General features: G+C 42.7%; 1 protein-coding gene across 2 annotated transcripts in view; it reads right to left on the reverse strand.

The window, feature by feature from the left end:
• The window catches only part of NAB2 (NGFI-A binding protein 2), a 47,745-nt gene that overhangs the window by 5,320 nt on the left and 21,590 nt on the right, over window positions 1–20,835 (reverse strand). Inside the window, exons 1-5 of one of the 2 annotated variants that reach the window (XM_026673899.2) lie at window positions 11,465–12,278; window positions 7,419–8,184; window positions 5,629–5,762; window positions 2,784–2,835; window positions 784–907 (exon numbers count right to left, since the gene is read on the reverse strand). In XM_026673899.2, the coding sequence (XP_026529684.2) occupies window positions 784–907; window positions 2,784–2,835; window positions 5,629–5,762; window positions 7,419–8,184; window positions 11,465–11,886 (1,498 nt within the window). In that variant the 5' untranslated portion in view covers window positions 11,887–12,278. Of the gene's footprint in view, window positions 1–783; window positions 908–2,783; window positions 2,836–5,628; window positions 5,763–7,418; window positions 8,185–11,464; window positions 12,279–20,835 lie in introns of those variants that run through there. The other variant, XM_087956507.1, reaches the window with a different exon arrangement.

A 20,835-nucleotide genomic window follows, 5' to 3' on the forward strand; every position in this document is an offset into this window, starting at 1 on the left:
CAATTTATAAACAACTGTAAGAATGTAAAGCTATGCTCATTTACTTGCTGAAGCCCTGCTAGGGTTTATTTGGATTAAGACTACTATGAAAACTAATTAAAACAAAGATATAGTAAAATAAAACACAGAGTGGTATGTTTGTATATAAAAGGGGAAGAGGGGAAAAGGAGAGAGAGGGAAAAAAAACAAAGAGAAAAAGGAAGAGAAAACATACTAAATTATGGAAATCTAATTAAAACTCAGCATTAGCTCACTTGAAGGAAGCTGGTTTGGGTACACTTGTCATATTTAAACTACCATGTGGTTTGTTTAGTTTTGGCTTCCGGAATGTGTACACCCAGTCATTCTGATTTGTAGACTATGATTCATGGCTTAGCATGCTGTACAATCCTAGCCAATCATGGTTTCTTCCACAGAGCAATGAAATGAATAATGCTTCAGTTTATGTCAAGGTCACACACAGCAAGCCAGACAGAGTGAAAAAAAAAAGGGGGGGGGGGCATAATAAAATCTACAAATTGCAACTTCTATTTAGCCAACTTGTAGTTAAAGTAATGCACATGTGCTATTCAATACTGCATATACAAGGCTGAGCATGTTCCTCTTGTACAGCAGTGTATGAGAATCACTGTTCCAGGGACAAAATGGATTCTACAAACAGGAATGACAGCGCTTTGTGTGAAGCCTACCAAGAAACAAAGCCTCCTTCATAATTTCCCATTTTACAGTCTGGTTCCATAGTTGATACCCACGGAAAACTTCCCTAGAGCCCAGAGCACTCACCTTGCGGATGTCCATCTAAGCTTTCCCCAGACAAGCTGGCTGTGTCTTCTTCTATGCTGGATCGGTATGGAGGAAGGAAGGGTTCACAGACCAAAGGAAGCTCAGGGCGACTGTGTTCTGTAGCCTATTGGGAGAATTACCAAGAAAAATAAAAGGGAAGATGCCTGCCTGCCAATTTTACTTTCTCTAAGAGATCTGTCAACTTCAAAACTGAAATGTGATATATTTTTTTTACTGCAAGCAATAAATGTTATTAAACACTGCGTTAACATGCACCCAAAATACAATCTTGGAACAATCTGAAATGTATGGCAAGTAATATGCTGGCATGATTTGACTTCTTTCCTGGAATCATGTTGCATACAGATTAGTATGACATTTCCTCCTGCATTTACTTGTACTCATATTAACTTCCATTTAATCAGTTTAGTTACAAATGATATTAGAAGGGTGGGGTAAGCATTTGATAAAAGCAACATGGAGACTTTGGAGTTTGGAACTTCAAAAAAGAAAAAGAAGGAGAGAGTTTTGGCTAGAGTTCAGTGCACAAGGAAATGGCAGCCTTCATCTTTTTAGGCTGCTTCCTTCTAATCTGCCTACTCCCTGTCAGGACTGCTATGTAATTATATTAAAACACCTCCATTAAAGAGGACCCTCGATCTCCTGAACTGCCAAGAAGTACATTCTGTTTCCCAAACCCTATAATCCACTCCCCCCCTCTCTAAATTGCTACAGGGCATGCTTGCAAATTTCAGGTAGAAATTGGTAGGCATTATGTGCCTGTCTCATTCGGTACAACAATGAAGACATGGGACTGATGTTTTCTATTGTGCGTGTGTTAACTAACACTGTCTCCACACTAAGGCAAACTCTAACGTTTCATACATTCGATCCATGGCTGGTCAGAGCTGGTTGGAAATGGGGCTGGGAGCAATTTTAGATTCCTCAACTTTCACGGATCAATGTGATCCTACATGTAATGTTCATATAATACATGTAATGAAGAACGTATTCAGAGTGTAATGAATAATACAGGATAAATACATATTCACTATCCATTCAGAAATGTACATATACACCAATATATGTAGACTCACACCTTTATCATATTCTTTATCTAAGACAGGGGTATCAAACTCGCAGACCGCGGGCCGGATACATCATGCACTGGCCACATCCGCCCATTTTAGCAAAGGGGGAAAAAAGTCGCGATATGTCACATGACGACCATGTGACGCCGCATGTTTGACACCCCTGATCTAAGATTAAAAACAGTTTTTACTAACATTAGCCTGGTCTTATCTGGACTCAGAAGAGAAGGGTAATTTTAAATTAATCCTTATCTCCAACTTCTGGGTAGAGAGATGAGACGTAAGGGCAGTTTTAAAACTGAATTATTCTGGTTACAGCATTTTTTTTTCTCTTTTTGCCCAGCCCTTAGGCATACTGCAAGTGTGAGAACTGGGGACACACACACACACACACATACACAAAACCACGTGGCCACCAATTAGGCAAAAATGAGTGGCCTCTCTCTCCACAAACAAATCAGTATTGTCCTCCTCTGCTAGGTCTTCTGAAGTCAGACCAATAGGTAAGGGCCAAACTAGCCTTAGCACGCAGTATGAAAATAACAGCAGGTTCTTCTTACGCTAGCACTCCTCCCTTCCTATTGCTCATCTTCTGATCCTGTTCAATGGAGAAAACAGCTTCCTCATTTTGCATAATTTATCATCCAGGACATGAAGACACGGCAGGCAACAGAGAAGAGGGAGTACCTTTCCCGATCTGGATCTCTCTTTAAAGACTAAAAGATTACAAGGGGGGGGAAACTCAGAGAAACCTCTGCTTCAATGAAGAAAAGATCCGAATGGACATGCAAAACATGCATTGTTTCATCGCCATATTCCCTACAGTATTTTTCTCTGAAAACTCAAAACATTTCTCTATCTTTTTTTTTCCTCTTGTGTATACACATATAATGTATCTTTTTCACTTACCTCCTGCTTGAAGCGCTTAGCTTGTCCACCACAATTTTCATCCGGACGCAGTCTGAGGACAAAAGCCATAAAGGAGTCAGCATGTCCAACTAAATAATATATCCAGGAAATCACTCCTATCCCAATCACAGCAACCCTCCATATGTTCTGGACTACCCTGTCCAGGACATGTGCCTGTCCCAATTTAGCATTTACAGAAATTTGCAGCCTGGGGAGTGTTGGAATGAATACAATTTAATGGCCTGATATAAAGATACAGTAGAACCTCCGGTCACGACCATAATTTGTTCCATAACTTTGGCGATTTCTTCGTCTTCTAATGTTTCGTCTTCATTTCTGGGCCAGGGGTTGTGTTTAATCACCACCCGAGTATGTGTTCGGGACCAGATTCAAAAATTTTCTGAATTTTTTGGTCGGAACCAGATTTGGTCATGGTCAGATGCGTTTGTGACCAGAGGTCCTACTGTATAAAGCCGTGATGGTGAACCTATGGCACGTGTGCTGGGAGTGGCATGCAGAGCCATCTGTCTGGGCACGGCAAACATTGCCCATTGCTCTTAAGGATTCCGGTGCGCACAAGTGCACCGGCCAATTGGTTTTCGCTTGCGCATGCACGCCAGACACCGGAAGACCAGCTTCCTGGCGCACACATGGGGAGCTGCTCTTCCAGTTTCCTCCTGCATGCGCTCCTGTTTTGCCACTCGGTGCCGAAAAGGTTCACCAACTCTGGCATAAAGCATTAATAATATCACAGAAGCTAACTATCTTTTACTAAGGTTATATTAAATACGGTTTGTTTACCAGCTGAAATTTAATCTTCCAACACAGCTTTTTAAACAGACCATAATGAATCAATCTACAAATTAATGGCTAAGTCTGTTGCACTAAGTTACATTTTTGTCTGTTTGATTAGGCCTGGCTGGATAGGTTCACTCATCATGCTTCACATGATTCACTCGTTGTGATGGCTGAATATACAAATTTATGTATATAAAAAAAATACAGGTAGTTCTTGACCTACAACTGAGCACAGCATGTCTGTTGCTACGCAAGACAGTTGTTAAGTGAATTTAACCCTATTTTACAACCTTTCTTGCAAAGGTTGTTACTTGAACCACTGTAGTTAAGTTAGTAACATGATTGTTAAGTGAATCTGGCTTCCCCATTGACTTTGCTTGTCAGAAGGTTGCAAAAGGGAATCACATGTCCCCAGGATATACTTCAACCTTCATAAACACAAGTCAGTTGTCAAGCATCGGAATTTTGATCATGTGACCATGGGGATGCTGCAATGCTCGTAAGTGTGCAAAAAAGTTATAAGTCACTTTTTCTGTGCTGTTGTAAATTCGGTCACTAAATGTCCTATTGTAAGTCGAGGGCTACCTATAAATCAGATCACTTTATTCTGATGGGTAAAATAGGCCCTCATTTTAAACATAAGAAACTATGGCCTCATATGATGAGAATGTGTTTTAGTTAATCTTCGGCTCAGGTTCTCCATCTGTCCTAACATTCACATTTATGAGAAAATCTAATCTTTCTCTGCAGAAATAACTGCAATTTCACATGGTTGCTCAACTCAGGATACTGAGATATATTCCAAACATGGTACTCAAAATGGTATCAAAGTGCAATTTTAAATGCATGAAGACAAATAGAAGTGTCCCAGGATAATGTTGCAAGATCCAATCTGGGTCAATCCCTGGGAAAGTGGCCAAAAGCTCAGAAGAGTAAACATCTGGTCCTGGTGTTGACCGACCCAGATTGGATCTTACAATTTTACATCCTGATTTGATAAGTGATCAGTGGGCACAAATCCTAGTTCTCAATTTTCGGGTTTAAAAGGGAAAGTAATTAGTTCAAAAGTCAAAGCAGAAACTTTTTAATTTACTTTTTAAAACATCAGAATAAAAAGGAATTACAGGAATTATATAATGGAATTATAAATATGTAAAAATTCTAGGCTCCAAATTTCAGCTTTAATGGGACACAGTGGTTTCAAAACTGAAAACAGAATTTTTTGAGCTTTTTGAAACACACAAAAAGTTGGGGATGAAAACATGAAAACATTCATGCAGGATTATTCCTATACCATTTGATTATGATTTTTTTCCTTTTTTGTTAAACCAATTTGAAAAGCAAAGAAATAGCAAATTAGTAATACAAGGATTGTTTTTCTGGATGTTTGAGATACTCTTGGGATAATTACCTGTATTCATTAGCATTAGAGGGCAGATAATTAACACAGATGGATAAATCTTATTTTAGCTCCAGCTTAGCAAAGATCACTTTGTATATTCAGCATACTTCACATCTAGCACTTTTTTTGACAGCATGCTCAATAATATAGGAATCAAGGTCAGATGGAATACATGCAAAATTCTTTTTTTAATCTGCCTGTTTTTGGGGGACATTTCAAAAGGTATTTCCAACCTTTTGAAGAAATCAGGTTTCTTCAAGTAACCCGAAAGGGTCACCCCCCAAAGGTGCTTTTTCAAGAAGCAACTGGGCTTTCTAGTTTTTCTTTGAAGACGTTTTGCTTCTCATCCAAGAAGCTTCTTCAGCTCTTGATGAAAAATGTCTTCAAGAAGCAAAACGACTTCAAAGAAAAACCAGACAGCCCCGTTACCTCTTGAAAAAGCACTTCTGGGACAACCCTGACCTGGATGACTGAGAATCTCCATAGACTGAAAGGAATAGTTAATGAAGATATGACTAGAAGCAACAGTAATCTATTTTGCCCACTGAGAACCTTCCCAACAGGTTTACAATAATCATTCAAGAGATTACAGCCCAGTTCAAGAACCTCCCATTGCTAACAAAACCACCAAGATCTGACTCTTACCTAGAACCTTTCAGTGAAGATAGATAGCTGCTCTCCCGAGCCACCTGACGTGACAGTGAGAACAATTCTACACGACGCAACAGCAGTGAATTGTCCCGCAGACAGAACTGAGCCGCAGCCTCATTAATTGTGAGCTGGGAGAGAAGAGTGAACAGAATTGATTCTCTGAGGAAGCATAGGACCTCCAAGAATATTAGGCATAAAGCATTTAAAGCTCTGATTCTCTAAGTTTCTGAAAGCATGGACCAGTGAATAAACTAGTTTCATTTGAGATTCACCATCCTCTTTATTTTTAAACCTGTTTTAAAATGAAATGTGTATCAAAATGTAATTCAAAATTATATATTTGCTACTGCTTGGATTATTTTATGTTGCCCATTTCTTAACACAAACTAGTCAACAATGTTCTCCAATAGAAATCTTTGAGTACGAAGAGAAAAGGGATGAATAGGTCACCATCTCATTTTTAGTTATCAATCATATTTTCTATTACATTAATGACACCACATATTATCTTCTACATTTAGTTCATCACCATGTATTATTTGCAATATTAATGTTAATCATAACTTTTAGTAATTCTTTGTACCTTTTAGTCGCATGAGGATTTATAGTTGTATACTATTTTTTAGTATACAACTATAGACTGATTGCTGACTGCTGTCATAGGAAGAACAATAATCCCCTAGTTTTAAACATTATTTATGCTGATCTTGGATTAAAAAATTACATATTTGCTTTTTCTGCTTGGGTTGTCTGTTTGAGGCGACAGCTCCAGTCATTACATTGCGTGTGGATTCACAGTCAGTAACTGCATTTGAGGTATGTTCATTATTAGCATTTTCTTGAAGTTGGTATTTATATTCTTACGTGTATCATCATTTACAGACTACACAAATCACTTTTCAACTAAAGATCCATTTTCATGTAACAGCTAAGTGGCGCAGAAGCCAGAGAAGCAAGCCTGGCCAGTGAACATGAGAAGGTGATTCTCCACAGACCCTTGATGGTTTGTAGAGAACAATTGGAGAATGATGGATATTATTACCAGGAGATAGAATTAGCAGGAGAGAGGAGAGGAAAAGAGAGAGGAGGGGAGAGAGAGGGAAGGAGGGAGGGAGGGGGCAGGAGGAGAGGAAGGGGAGGCATTCTGATCTGGGATAAGGCATTTTGGGATCCACCAAAATGAACTCTTAAGTTAATCAGTGGATATTCCTGTTAGTGAATAAAAGACCTGAGGGCTCATCCTCTGTTAGTTTCTAAGGCCCAGTCTCCTTGGTTCTTCATCCAAAACTCTTGAGATTGGTAGTCCCACAACTGTGAAACTCTTTTTCCATAGAAACTTTTAGGTTAATTCTGTATCATTAAAAAACAAAATTACTACCTTCACTGTATAGGCTAACACAGAGGATTACACTAGTAAGGCCGCCTTCGAGTTAAGCTCAGTTCTCAGAGATTACTTCAGCATATTCATACAGTTTTTTTTCATGTCATCTGGGAATGAGTTGCCTTCATTCAATATTTTTTGAAACTTTTAAAATCTGGCCAATTCCCCCACTATATCCTGAGGTCCCGCATCCAAGTGGTAAACAGACCTGCCCTTGCTTAGCTTCCCTTTCCAGATGAAGTCAGCCAGATGCTGCCCCCTGCTGACAGTGTACAGGTTTTTTTTTATTATTTCAGTAGTGTTAATATTAGACATTCTTTAGTCTGCTAAACCTATTGAATACTTTAAGTAAATGACATTCCTGAGTTCTGCTTGACCAGTGGTACCTTCCCTCATGGCTCACCTCATGAAGGGTGAGCTGTTTGCCCTCGCATCGCCGAGTTTCACCCCGCCCATAGATGGCACTGTGACGCCGGATCTCTTCTTCCTTCCGAGGGTCCCCGTTGTCCAACTGGAAGATATGCCCCACTGTTTTGGCCAACTTCTTATTCAGCTTCAGGAGAGTCTTCAATTCTACATCTCCGCTGCGCGGACAGGTGCGCAACAGACGATCCACCCCCTCGGACACTGCATGGGCCAGCTCTGGATCGAGATGCTCAGTGGATGACAGGGGCTCGCTGGGTGAGGTTACTCCTCCTTCTTCTTCAGACTCAGGGTTCCCCCACTGCATGGCTGGCAAGGGGGACAGCTTCTCTTGTGGCTCGGAGGGGCTTTTGGAAGGCGAAGTGGCACTGGTTTTGCCAGGGATCTCTACTGGACTGGTGTGTCCATTCGTGAGTGACTTGTGGCCTCCGGACTCAGAGATCTTGAAGAGTGGTATGCTGTTCACAGGTATGCAGGGCACCGGCTGGTTGAAGAGACCAGGATTGGTTGCCCATTCCCGCAGAGCCTTCTGGAGGCGCCGGACATGGAGTGGCTTGGTCGCCATGCCAACCAGAGCCATGATCTCCAGGAATTCTTCCTCACCAGCTTCACACAGTTGCTGTACATCATCACCGCCCTGCTGAATGAAGGTTTCATAGTAGGAGAGGAGGTTGGCTCTCTGGAGGACGCGGTAGAGCTGAAGTTCGCCCAGAGTGCGGGGCAGCAACAACGCCATTGCCAATTGCCTGCAGGGATGACAGAGTGAGACCATGAAGGCCGAAGTACAGGTAATCCTCAATTGACAACCATTTTTTTTTAGTTATGTTCAAAATTACACCACCACTGATGATCAGTTTTCACACATATGACCTTTGATGGTCACGTGATCAAAATGTGGACGCATAGCAACTGGCATGTATTTATGGCAGTTGTACTGTTCCGGGGTCATGTGATCACCATTTGTAACCTATCCCTGCCAGCTTCCAACAAACAAAGTCAACGGGGGAAGCCAGATTTGCTTAACGACCGCACGATTCGCTTAACAACTGAGGCAAAAAAAAGTTCATAAAATGGAGCAAAACTCATTAAACAACTGCCGTGCTTAGCCACAGAAATTTGGGATTCAATTGTGGTCATACATTGAGAACTACCTATAGTTGCCAAAATGGAAGGAGGGCAGAGCTGCTCTTTAATCTCCATAGCCAGGCAGGAAAAGAAAGAAGACACCATAGAAAATACTTGGCATTTCCTTTGGACTAAGTTTGCAAGTTTAAATTAGGATGAGCTATCGGCGTCACAAATTAAGGGGCTTTCCCCCCCCTTGCTTGTTGACCCTGTGCCCCCATTCATACAGAAACAACGGCTTGGTGATATAAGCAGATATTTTACACTGGAATTTTCCTGCCATTTCTTTGGATGAACAGACCCAAATTTGGCTGAAAGGATCTGATCCAGCCCAAGAGTCTTCTAAGGCTCTACAATAAGCAGGGGAAGCCTTCTACAAGGCCTCTTAAGTGTACTGTTGTAGCTCATATAGTCCCCTCCATATTCCTGAGGCAAACAAGCCCCCGGCCTTTTTCTTCTCCTCTCCTTCATGCTGATAACAATACCCTCCCTTGGCTTTCTTGGAATAAAATCCCACTCAGTGCTCGGTGGGGTGCATTTCTTATTAAGTGTATTTTCAGACTGCTGCTAAAAACTTCAATTACTCTTTAAGATCCTGCTTTCTTCCTTGCTTTTTTTTTTTTAACCTATGGGAGAATTTGATCTTGCACTAGAGAATTCACTAGGGACGCACATTCTGCATCAATCCCACACTGCAACCCCAAGCTCTAATACATTAATCTTGCCATCAAAAGAAAGCTCTTGTATGCCGTTTCAGTTTTTTACCTCTGCACTGTGAGGGTTTTTCTTTTATTACAAATCTTCAAGTACAGTAAACTACCCTGACTTACAATTACAGCGCCCCATGCATAGAAGTCTTTGTCTTTGTACTACCAACCAACCTTCTGTCCTTTAGCACACATGCGTGCACACACAAAACCTAGATTTTCTTCACAAACCAGAAACACTCTGCACACACCACTTGCTGGGCCTAGTAACCAACATGCACACACATATCAGACTCCTCCAAACGCCCACTGCTTGTTCCTTCTTTATCCACCCTTGTGCAGGCTCTGTCATCTATTACAAGACCATTAAAATAGTGAAGCAATAGGCTGGGGTGGAGTTGGCACTCCATGGATACCAACAGAGCTGCCATTATTTTCTCTTCTTGGAAGAGGCTGAAGATAAACAGCGGGTGAGGAAATTTTGAGAATACAAGTGGGAGATATGTGGGCGTGGAAGGGAGGGGGGCTAATGGGAGAATGCAGCTGTAATGTGGGGAAAGCCTTGAGAAACTGGGCGAAAGGATGCTGCCAAGGGAACGGTCAGATAAGAGATAGCAAGGCCCTCAGCTGGATAGTGGGCAGGGCAAGAAGCTCAGAAGGGACCCTCCCTAGTTTCTCCGGCTGTAAAGGAGATGGGGAGAGAATTGTATTTTCAGACCTGCAAGATTCTGTCAATAATAACAAAGTCAAATTAACTCATCTGGTCATGATTCTTAACTGGTTAACTTGGGGAGGCCAACAGCAACTGAGGGTTGTTGGCAGATACTCTCCAGATCAAACTTCACTATCTTCCTTTAGTTCTTGACAGTCTTCTCTGGTGATGCCAACAGGGTAGCTATTAAAAGTACAGGTACTCCTTGACTTACAACAGTTCATTTAGTGACCGTTTAAAGTTACAACTGCACTGAAAAATGTGACTTACGACACGTTTTTCACTCTTAGGACTCCTGCAACATCCCCATGATGACATGATCAAAATTCAGATGCTTGGCAACTGATTCATATTTATGACAGTGGCAGTGTCCTGGGGGGTCATGTGATCCCTTTTGCGACCTTCTGACAAGCCAAGTCAATGGGGAAGCCACTTTAACGACCATGCTATTAATTTAACAAATGCAACAATTCCCTGTGGCAACAATTGTGGCAAGAATAGTTGTTAGAATGGGGCAAAACTCACTTAACAAATTTTTCACTTAGCAATGTAAATTTTGGATTCAATTATGGTTGTAACTCAAGGACTACCTGTGATTAGCCAAGTTCCTTAAACACAATACTGACTGGCTTATCATCTTTTGGAGTTACTTATATTATTATTTAAAGCACCAGAGAGCAATTATAGAGTTATAATTCTAAGTTTACTATCTGGAATATAGTTTTTCTTAATCCCAATACCTTATATTTCTGGATAAAGTATGAAAGATTAGGTGTTTGATGAGGATCTACATAATCTTAACATCCTTCCATTTTAACATCAGTATTTCAATCCCAGGTTGAAAGCTCAGAGATGAAGTTTTTTTAATCCTGGCTCTTCCCCCCCCCCCCAAATGTTAATTTAGTTTAAGATATTAAACTCTTCCCTGCACCCTAGTCTTTCTCAGATACCAATGCAGGTGTAATTTTTCCGGGTGCACCATGATAACCCTCCAAATGCTCTCTCATTTCGTTTCAGGTTTCATTTAACAAGGTAGTTTGGTGCTGACAACCACAGATTCTGACTACATACCCAATGAGGAGTTCAACTCTTTGGAATACAGGCTGGAGTATATACTGAGAGAGATGGGTTGGGTGTCTGAGCTTGTGCAGAATCCAATAAGGTTGCCAAGTGGGGGGCGTGGCTTCCCCCCCCCATCCCAAATAGCAAGCTCGACCCCCGAAATCTTTCTGAATATCCTGGCATTTTCACCATTTTGCATCCGGAGCAGCTTCTTAAGGAGAAGCGTTTCGTTGAAGAGCTGCGTGGTTTGGCAGCCGATTCCATCTTGGCAGTTCTTGAACCCCCCTCACCCTCCCCATAACTTGCTTCCAGTCGCTCCCCTCCTCATCTCTCCTGTTCGTCCGCGGCGCCTCCTCCAAGCCCCCACCCCACCCCACCTCCCTCTCCTCGCTGCCCACCCCACCCCCGTGGCAATCTTACCGCGCCAGTGGATTTCTTCGCAGCCCGACTGGTGTGCCCGTCAAGCATGGACCCGAGGCCTCGGGAGCCTCGCCGGCGGCCGCACCTTCTTCTTCTGGCTCTCCGCGGAAAGGCAGACCCAGAAGGCGCAGAGCTCCCAACGCGGCACCCCTGCCCGGCTTCGATGGTCTTCTGCGTCCCTCGGTCGGAGCTCCCCCGTTCGCCTCCCCGCTCCCTCCTCTTCCTCTGCTTCCTCCTCCTCCTCCTCCTTTCTCTCTGCGCGCCTCGGCGCTGAGCCTTTGGCACTGAATTGCCTCCCACGCTGCCGGATTTACAATGGAACGGCGGCGGCAGCGGCTCTGAGCTGCTGCCGCGCGTGGGAGGTTTCGGGGGCGGCAGGCAGCTTCTGCCTCGGACCAGAAAAACTGCAACAGCAGCAACATCAAACAGCCTTCGCCACCGCAAGCGCCGGGGGAGGGGGAGGGACGGCATTTACCGCCCACCTTCCCTCCTCGCGGCTTCTTCCAAGACGCCAAGGCAGGAAAGAGCGTATAGGATTCCTACCACCGCCCGCCGCCCGTCATCCCATCCCATCCCACCCCCGCTTTATCGGCCCAATTTCTTCCACTTGTCTTCGGCGCGGGCGTTTGCGCGCCTTGGAAAGAGGAGACGGCGTCGATCCGGGGACGGACATCATCGGCCTGCCGCTTTTTCTTTGCCATGTTTTGCAAACCTGAGCTTTGGATGATAAGCCCCGTGTCGGTGAAACGCGCACCGCTTTCGTGCACTTAAAATAAAGCGGGTTTCCTTCCCTGTCGCCGCTTTTCCCGCCTCTGGAGGCTCATCGTGTGCGCGCGATGATCCTTTCCTGAGCGCGCTTGGATGTGCGTCGTAAGCGACCTGTCGGTTCGCTTAGTGGGACGCTTGAGTATACCCGGGGCGCGGGGGGAGTTCAGGGCAGGGTTGCTGGATTTTATTTTAGTTTATTTTATTTTATTCCATTGCTATGGGTGCTGTTTAACACTGTACGGAATAAAGTTCCGCGATCGGAGAGAGTTGCTGAGAAAAATAATACATCCATTCATTGGAGACATATGAGGAGTTCCAAATATTATGAGGCCCAAACCGGGATACAGGATTTGATTCGGCATTTTCCAACCCAAGACAACTTACCGACTTCAACTCCCAGAATTCTCAGCAATGACCAAATATGGCTGAGAAATTCTGGGCGTTCAAGTGTACCTATCTGAAAGTTAGTCAGGAATCAATCTACCTTACTTTTACATGTTTTTTTTTTTTTAAATAATAAAGTACTGTAATCGCTTCCCAGTCCCTGTTTTACGTTGAATTCAGCGTCCATTTTACTGAAACATGCTAGGAGACCTGCTGCTTTATTTTTGAAAAGCAAAAAGCAGTACTTTATAAATCCATTATTTATTGAGCTGAATGTATGGGGGATGGTGAGAACACATTTGTATTTTCCCTCTTCTGCCAAACGGTGCAAAGGTAGTGTGTCTGGATAAAAGAACAAGGTTCCTTTAACAGAAGAAGCCACGTATTGTATGTATGTAAATTCTGGTCTGTTTCATTAATAGTGCACAGTAATTGGTGGAGAAAGACTGCCTGTAATTTTTAAATACCAGAAAAGGTATTTCTTGATCCTGACCTAGAGAATTATGTCTATGATTACTGGTTATTGTAACTGCCATAATGGAAACAATAAAAGCTACTTTATACTAGCTTGTGCCAATTGGATTGTCTTCAGGTCAGTGCTAAATCCTGAAGATTACCTGGACAAGTCCCTGCAGTTTTCCTTGGAAGTTTTCTTGGAAGTACTTTTCCACTGTCTGCTTAAGAGCTGAGAGCAACTGGCCAAGGTCCCCAACTGGCATCCTGCACCATCTCGTTTCTACCTGGGTGCCTTAACCACTACACCAAATTTAGCCATCTAACTCTCCTGGGCTGGCAGCTGTTCAAGGTCTCAGGGCAGATGGATCTTCCCTATCATCTATTTCATTCTTTTAACTTTAAATGGCAACACTGACCTATGATTGGAATTTGATGAAGTAGGGACTGGCTTTTAGACAGAATCATTTTCTCTGATAGCGCATAATTCCAAATTGTCATTTGATATTACCATATTGCTATAGACAAGGAGAGGAATGGTACTTGTGGGATTTTATACATCATTTTCCAGAACTATTCAAGTGTTTGGGGGGTACTGTGTACTGTGACTTTGGATGAAAGTTGGAATGGAGGTGTCCTTCGTTATTTTAAGCAGATGGTTTGAGCAAGTTGCTCTTCTAGTTACTTCATTTTCTGGTTGTACAATTCCAGTTTCAGAGTTTCCCAACTTCAATACCAAAAATGCCAAATTTCTTTACCTATTAAAACTTTTTGGGACACTCTGGCTTGCTACCTGTCCAACTGGATGTTTTTGGTTTTTTTTTAATCTGAATCATTTTAGAGCTTCTCAGTTGTCTGAAACAGCATATACACTGCTCAAAAAAAATAAAGGGAACACAAAAATAAAACATCCTAGATCTGAATGAATGGAATATTCTTATTAAATACTTTGTTCATTACAACTTTGTTCATTAGTTGAATGTGCTGACAACAAAATCACACAAAAATTATCAATGGAAATCAAATTTAGCAACCCATGGAGGTCTGGATTTGGAGTTACACTCAAAACTAAAGTGGAAAAAAACACTACAGGCTGATCCAACTTTGATGTAATGTCCTTAAAACAAGTCAAAATGAGGCTCAGTAGTGTGTGTGGCCTCCATGTGCCTGTATGACCTCCCTACAATGCCTGGGCATGCTCCTGATGAGGTGGCGGATGGTCTCCTGAGGGATCTCCTCCCACACCTGGACTAAGGCATCCCCAACTCCTGGACAGTCTGTGGTGCAACGTGGCATTGGTGGATGGAGCGAGACATGATGTCCCAGATGTGCTCAATTGGATTCAGACCTGGGGAATGGGTAGGCCAGTCCATAGCATCAATGCCTTTGTCTTGCAGGAACTGCTAACACACTCCAGCCACATGAGGTCTAGCATTGTCGTGCATTAGGAGGAACCCAGGGCCAACCGCACCAGCATATGGTCTCACAAGAGGTCTGAGGATCTCACCTTGGTATCTAATGGCAGTCAGGCTACCTCTGGCGAGCACATGGAAGGCTGTGTGGCCCCCTAAAGAAAGGCCATCCCACACCATTACTGACCCACTGCCAAACCGGTCATGCTGGAGGATGTTGCAGGCAGCAGAATGTTCTCCACGGCGTCTCGTGCATGGATCTATCACGTCTGTCACATGTGCTCAGTGTGAACCTGCTTTCATCTGTGAAGAACACAGGGAGCCAGTGGCGAATTTGCCAATCTTGGTGTTCTCTGGCAAATGCCAAACGTCCTGCAGTGTTGGGCTGTAAGCACAACCCCCACTTGTGGATGTCCAGCCCTCATACCACCCTCATGGAGTCTGTTTCTGACTGTTTGAGCAGCCACATGCACATTTGTGGCCAGCTGGAGGTCATTTTGCAGGCCTCTGGCAGTGCTTCTCCTGTCCCTCCTTGCACAAAGGTGGAGGTAGCAGTCCTGATGCTGGGTTGTTGCCCTCCTACGGCCTTCTCCATGTCTCCTGATGTACTGGCCTGTCTCCTGGTAGCACCTCCATGCTCTGGACACTATGCTGACAGACACAGCAAACCTTCTTGCCACAGCTCGCATTGATGTGCCATCCTGGATGAGCTGCACTACCTGAGCCACTTGTGTGGGTTGTAGACTCCATCTCATGCTACCACTAGAGTGAAAGCACTGCCAGCATTCAAAAGTGACCAAACCATCAGCCAGAAAGCATAGGAAGAGAAGTGGTCTGTGGTCACCACCTGCAGAACCACTCCTTTATTGGGGATGTCTTGCTACCTGCCTCTGCTTTCCACCTGTTGTCTATTCCATTTGCACAACAGCATGTGAAATTGATTGTCAATCAGTGTTGCTACCTAAGTGGACAGTTTGATTTCACAGAAGTGTGATTGACTTGGAGTTACATTGTGTTGTTTAAGTGTACCCTTCATTTTTTTGAGCAGTGTATATTGGTTCATCTCAGATATATCTTGAAAGCCAGTATAGAAATGCTTTTATAAATTTAACAAAAATGTGTACATCCCTTCTCACTCCGTAGTCCATACCCTCAAAAACCCAATCGTGGTTTTTCATTGCACATCCATCTAATGCTCAAGAACCCTCAGTTCCTTACAATCCTAAATTTCTACATTCCTTTGTAGCTGGGATTAGTTTATGACTTTATTTTTGGATCCTCTTTGTGATACAGGAAACATCGCTGTGGGGTTTGCAGTTACGGAAGTTCCATTCCTTTCTCTGCCACCCACACACTGTGCCTCCCCCCACCCACGCATACACACTAATGCTCCTTCTGATAGCAGTGTCCAATCTGTTGCACGTCTCTTGGCTCGTCAGCAACAGAGCCATTCTCTCCATGCAAAGGAAGATGTGGGCAGAGAGCTTGCTCTGCGGAGGTGGGGACCTTTGACCAACTTTAGCTGCCGAGAAAAGATTTCTATTCAGAGATGCCTGAGCACTAACATAGAATTCCACTAAGTGGTCTCTCACAGGGCTTGTGACTGCTTTTTCTCAAAGGTGTGGGGAGGAAATACCAAGCCTTGAAGCCCTCCATGGCCAACCTCAGGCCCAGGCCTTTAGGTCTGGCGTCCCTTAAATTGTGCTTAAATCCCATCTTGTCTCTAAAACTCAACATGCAACAGGGACATATTAGGAACTAGCTATAAAGGGAAAATGTTGGTTATAGGGCATAGATTTCAGCCCCTTCTTTACAGCCTTTTATGCACATGGCTGGAATTAAAAATCTATATACTACTGAAATTTTTGTTTGTTTGTAACCTTCAATTGGGCAAAATGGTGCATCACAGGGCAACATTTTTTGAATCAATGTACTTCAAATGGGCTAATTTTCAAAATACATCCAAAATCTGAGATCTGTGACTCACACAGAATTGAAATTTGGCAATTCATGGCTTCATGCTTTGGTGCTGCTGCACTGCTTCAGTCATCTAGAATCACTTGATTGTTATTTCCAACACTCCCTGACAGCTTTCCACAAGTAGGTGGGGAAACCAACAGGAAGCATAAATTCAATACAGCTAGCTACTCATGCGCTTTTCAACCTGTGCTGTACCAAGCGCCCTTGCTGACTCCTGCAGCCTCTCATATGCCCTTTCTGACTTTCAGCAAGCAACATGCACCTCCCTGACCCACATGGCATATATTGTTTTATGAAATCAATGAGGAAGCCAGCATCAGGTCTATTCTCAATGTGACAGGAAGGAGGAGAGAGAAAAGGAAGAAACTGGGAATGGGGGAAGGAACAGGAAGAAAAGGAGAGAAGAGAAAAAGCAGGGAGGTTAGGGGAAAGGAAGAAGAAAGTAAAGAGGAAGTAAAGGAAGAAAAAATTCCAATACTCCCTTGTCAACTTCTCACAAGGAAACTCAGTAGAGAAATTGACAGAAGTTAGAAGTTTCTCGCTCCCACTGATTTTTTGCCCACCCATAATCATTTTGTTTTTCTGTTTCAATAAGAAAATATCTCTAAAACAATGACCCATCGGAACACAGTTGTCTAATTTGATAAAAGTTGCACTGAAAGCCAAGAGTGAGTAAACATGCATAAGATTGGAGTGAATGAATGTACATGTCATACAAGCCAAGGTTTGTTTAATCATAGCTTATTAAGCCAATGGGTTTGTACAATATGCTAAACCATCAATTGTGTTTTTAAACTATAAGAACTGGATTTCAGCCTAAATCAATAAAATTATATTACCATGTATCATACATATACAAGAGTTGATGCATACATATACACTAGTGATCAGAGATAACCCTGGGTTAAAAACTCAGGTTGGCAGCCAGGTTACTTTATTTACATTTTACTTTGTACATTTTACTTTACTTTGTAACTGGACACACAACAAAGGCCCATTGGCAGTGGTGTAATCCCATTTTCAGCAGTGCTATCTCTTCAAAAAAACCAAAAACAAGCTGCGATGCTAGGAATGTTGGTAAGGGGAAGGCTTATACATCAGTTCATCTGAGATCCAATACGTTAACACATCAAGCAAATGAATTCTTATGGAATATACCTATTCTCCAAGATTAAATTACAACTACTGTACAGTACAATATAGTTTCTCATCCAGCCGACCAGGCTCCTTCTTTGAGTTTTCTGAGACAAGATTTGAAAATAGAAAGGAGGCACGACCCGAGTCAAAATCTCCCTTCGGAGAAGTGCCGGGGATGTGGCGGTGCTGCAGAAACACTGCGAAGATCATCATCTCAACTCCAGGAGGCAAGTTCCCTTCTTTTTAAAGGCGAGCAAGTCTAATCTTTCAAAGTAAATAAGTGAAATGAAATGAAATAAACCTCGTTTGTCAACCCACACCCCTCCCTCCCGATCCGCCACCCATTCTCTTGTGGTCCGTCTTGCCTCCACGTGTTGGCCTCCCCCGCGCGGGACTGACGCACATCCTGCCGCCCACGCGGCCAGTGGCGCGCGACGCACTCTGCTCGCGGGCCTTGCTTGGAAGGCGGGCGCGCCCACGCCCACGCCCGGCCCCTTGCTGCCCCTCCAGGCGCTAATAAGGATGGGAGGAGGGGGAAGGGAGAGGAGCATAACAATTACCGGCCACAAAATAGAATGGATCCCCCCCCACCACTTCCTTCTTTCCGTCCCGGTCCGCCCTCGGGAAATAGCCCTTACTCCGGGAAGAATTGAAGCCAAGAAGCTGAAATGCGTTTAAAGATTAAGCTTGAGTAGGCTGGACTAGAAGACCTCCAAGGTTCTGTTCTGTTCTGTTCTGTTCTACTCTACTCTGCTTCACTCCACTCCACTCTATTCGTTTTTTTATTCTATTCCTTTTCTTATTCTATTCTATTCTATTCTATTCTATTCAACTCTACTCTACTCTACTCTACTCTATTCATTTTTTAATTCTATTCCTTTTCTTACTCTATTCTATTCCTTTTCTTATTCTATTCCTATTCTATTCTATTCCACTCAACTCAACTCTATTCATTTTTTAATTCTATTCCTTTTCTTATTCTATTCTATTCTATTCTATTCTATTCTATTCTATTCTATTCTATTCTATTCTATTCCATTCCATTCCATTCCATTCCATTCCATTCCATTCCACTCCACTCCACTCTACTCTACTCTATTCATTTTTTTTATTCTATTCCTTTTCTTACTCTATTCTATTCTATTCCTTTTCTTATTCTATTCTATTCTATTCTATTCCACTCAACTCAACTCAACTCAGCTCTATTCATTTTTTATTATATTCATTTTCTTATTATATTCTATTCCTTTTCTTATCTATTCTATTCTATTCCACTCTAGTTTACTCAACTCAACTCTATTCATTTTTATATTCTATTCCTTTTCTTATTATATTCTATTCCTTTTCTTATTATATTCTATTCCTTTTCTTTATTCTATTCTATTCTATTCTATTCTATTCTATTCTATTCTATTTTATTCCACTCTACTCTAACAGGAGGATAGGATAATAAGATAAGATAAAGATAGGATGGGATGGATAGGAGTCCTATCCATCCCATCCTATCTTATCCTATTCTATTCCACGTGCTCCCCCAGTCTAGGATTTTTCAGCTGGGTGCCCCTGAAGGAGAATGGACTCTTCGCTTTTCCCAACCAAGTGTCCTCCAAATGTATTCGACTACAGGTAGTCCTCGACTTTTAACCACAGTTGGACCCAACATTTTTATTGCTAAGTGAAACAGTTGTTAAATTATTTTTTGCCCCATTTTACGACCTTTCCTGACATCATTGCTAAGTGAATCGCTGCAGCTGTTAAGTTAGTAACATGGTTGTTCAGGGAACCTGGCTTCCCCCATTGACTTTGCTTGTCAGAGGGGCGCCACCCTGGGACACTGCAACCATCATAAATATGAATCACTTGCCAAGCATCCGAATTTTGATCGCGTGACCATGGGGATATAGCACAATGGTCGTAAGTGTGAAAAATGGTCGTTAAAGTCGCTTTTTCAGTGCCGTAACTTTGAACCGTTACTAAATGGAACTGTTATAAGTCGAGGGCTACCTGTACAACTCAGAAATGTACAGTATCCCAAAGGCATAATGGCTAGGAATGACTGCAGTCACAGTCAAACGCATCTCGAAGACTCTATGATGAGAAACTCTGCCTATCTCCTCCCTGAAGTTTCATCATTAGGGACTTGATCTTTTTAAGAACAGGGCCAGTGAGCCAGGGCCATGTTCTGTGCTGTTCACCTATTTGTTTACAACAGCACTGTGATGGATTCTGGAATTCTTTTCTCGGTTGTATAGAGAGGTAGTGCTTAATAGATAAAGGACTCCAGTTGGCCATGGGGCATTTTGGTGGTAGTTGCTTATCTGTTTTGTAGGAGATGGCATAATACAGATTAATGAGCTGTTACCAAAGCATGTAATGGAATAGATAATTTACTACTATTCTCTCTCTCTTTCTTTTTTTCTTTTTTTCATTTTTATAGGTGGCCTTAGTTTTATAGTTAAAAGATCTAGGAGACAAGTACAGAAAGGAGTGATAGGCAGGGGTGGGATTCAACCAGTGTTACTATCGGTTCGGTGATTATGTTTTGTGCGAAGCTGGGTAGAATCACATCTGATACCTGTACAATCAGCACAGGGGCCTCCCAAGGCTGTGTGCTATCTCCACTTCTCTCTATATACCAGTGACTGCATCACAAACAATCCATCTATTAAAATACTGAAGTTTGCTGATGACAGAACAGCGATTGGTCTCATTCAAGACAGCGATGAATCTGCATACAGACAGGAGGTTATACAACTTGGCCCGTGGTGTAACCGGAACAATCAAACTGAACACACTCAAAACCGTAAAAATGGTGATAGACTTTAGAAGAAGCCCTCCTATACTACCACCTCTTACAATACTAGACAACACAGTATCAACAGTAGAGACCTTCAAATTTCTAGCTTCTATTATATCACATGACCTAAAATGGACACCTAACATCAAAAACGTCATCAAAAAAGCACAACAAAGAATGTTCTTTCTGCACCAACTCAGAAAGCTCAAACTGCCCAAGGAGCTGCTGATACAGTTCTACAGAGGGATTATTGGGTCTGTCATCTGCTTCTCTATAACTGTCTGGTTTGGTTCTGCAACCCAACAGGACAGACACAGACTTCAGAGGATAATTAGGACTGCAGAAAAAAACAATTACTACCCACCTGCCTTCAATTGAGGACCTGTATACTGCACGAGTCAAAAAGAGGGCTGTGAAAATATTTACAGACCCCTCACATC

This window comes from Notechis scutatus, chromosome 2, assembly GCF_049901735.1.
Source record: "Notechis scutatus isolate UNSWTSFEM ecotype Mainland chromosome 2, rNotScu1.2, whole genome shotgun sequence".
Lineage (NCBI taxonomy): Eukaryota > Metazoa > Chordata > Lepidosauria > Squamata > Elapidae > Notechis > Notechis scutatus.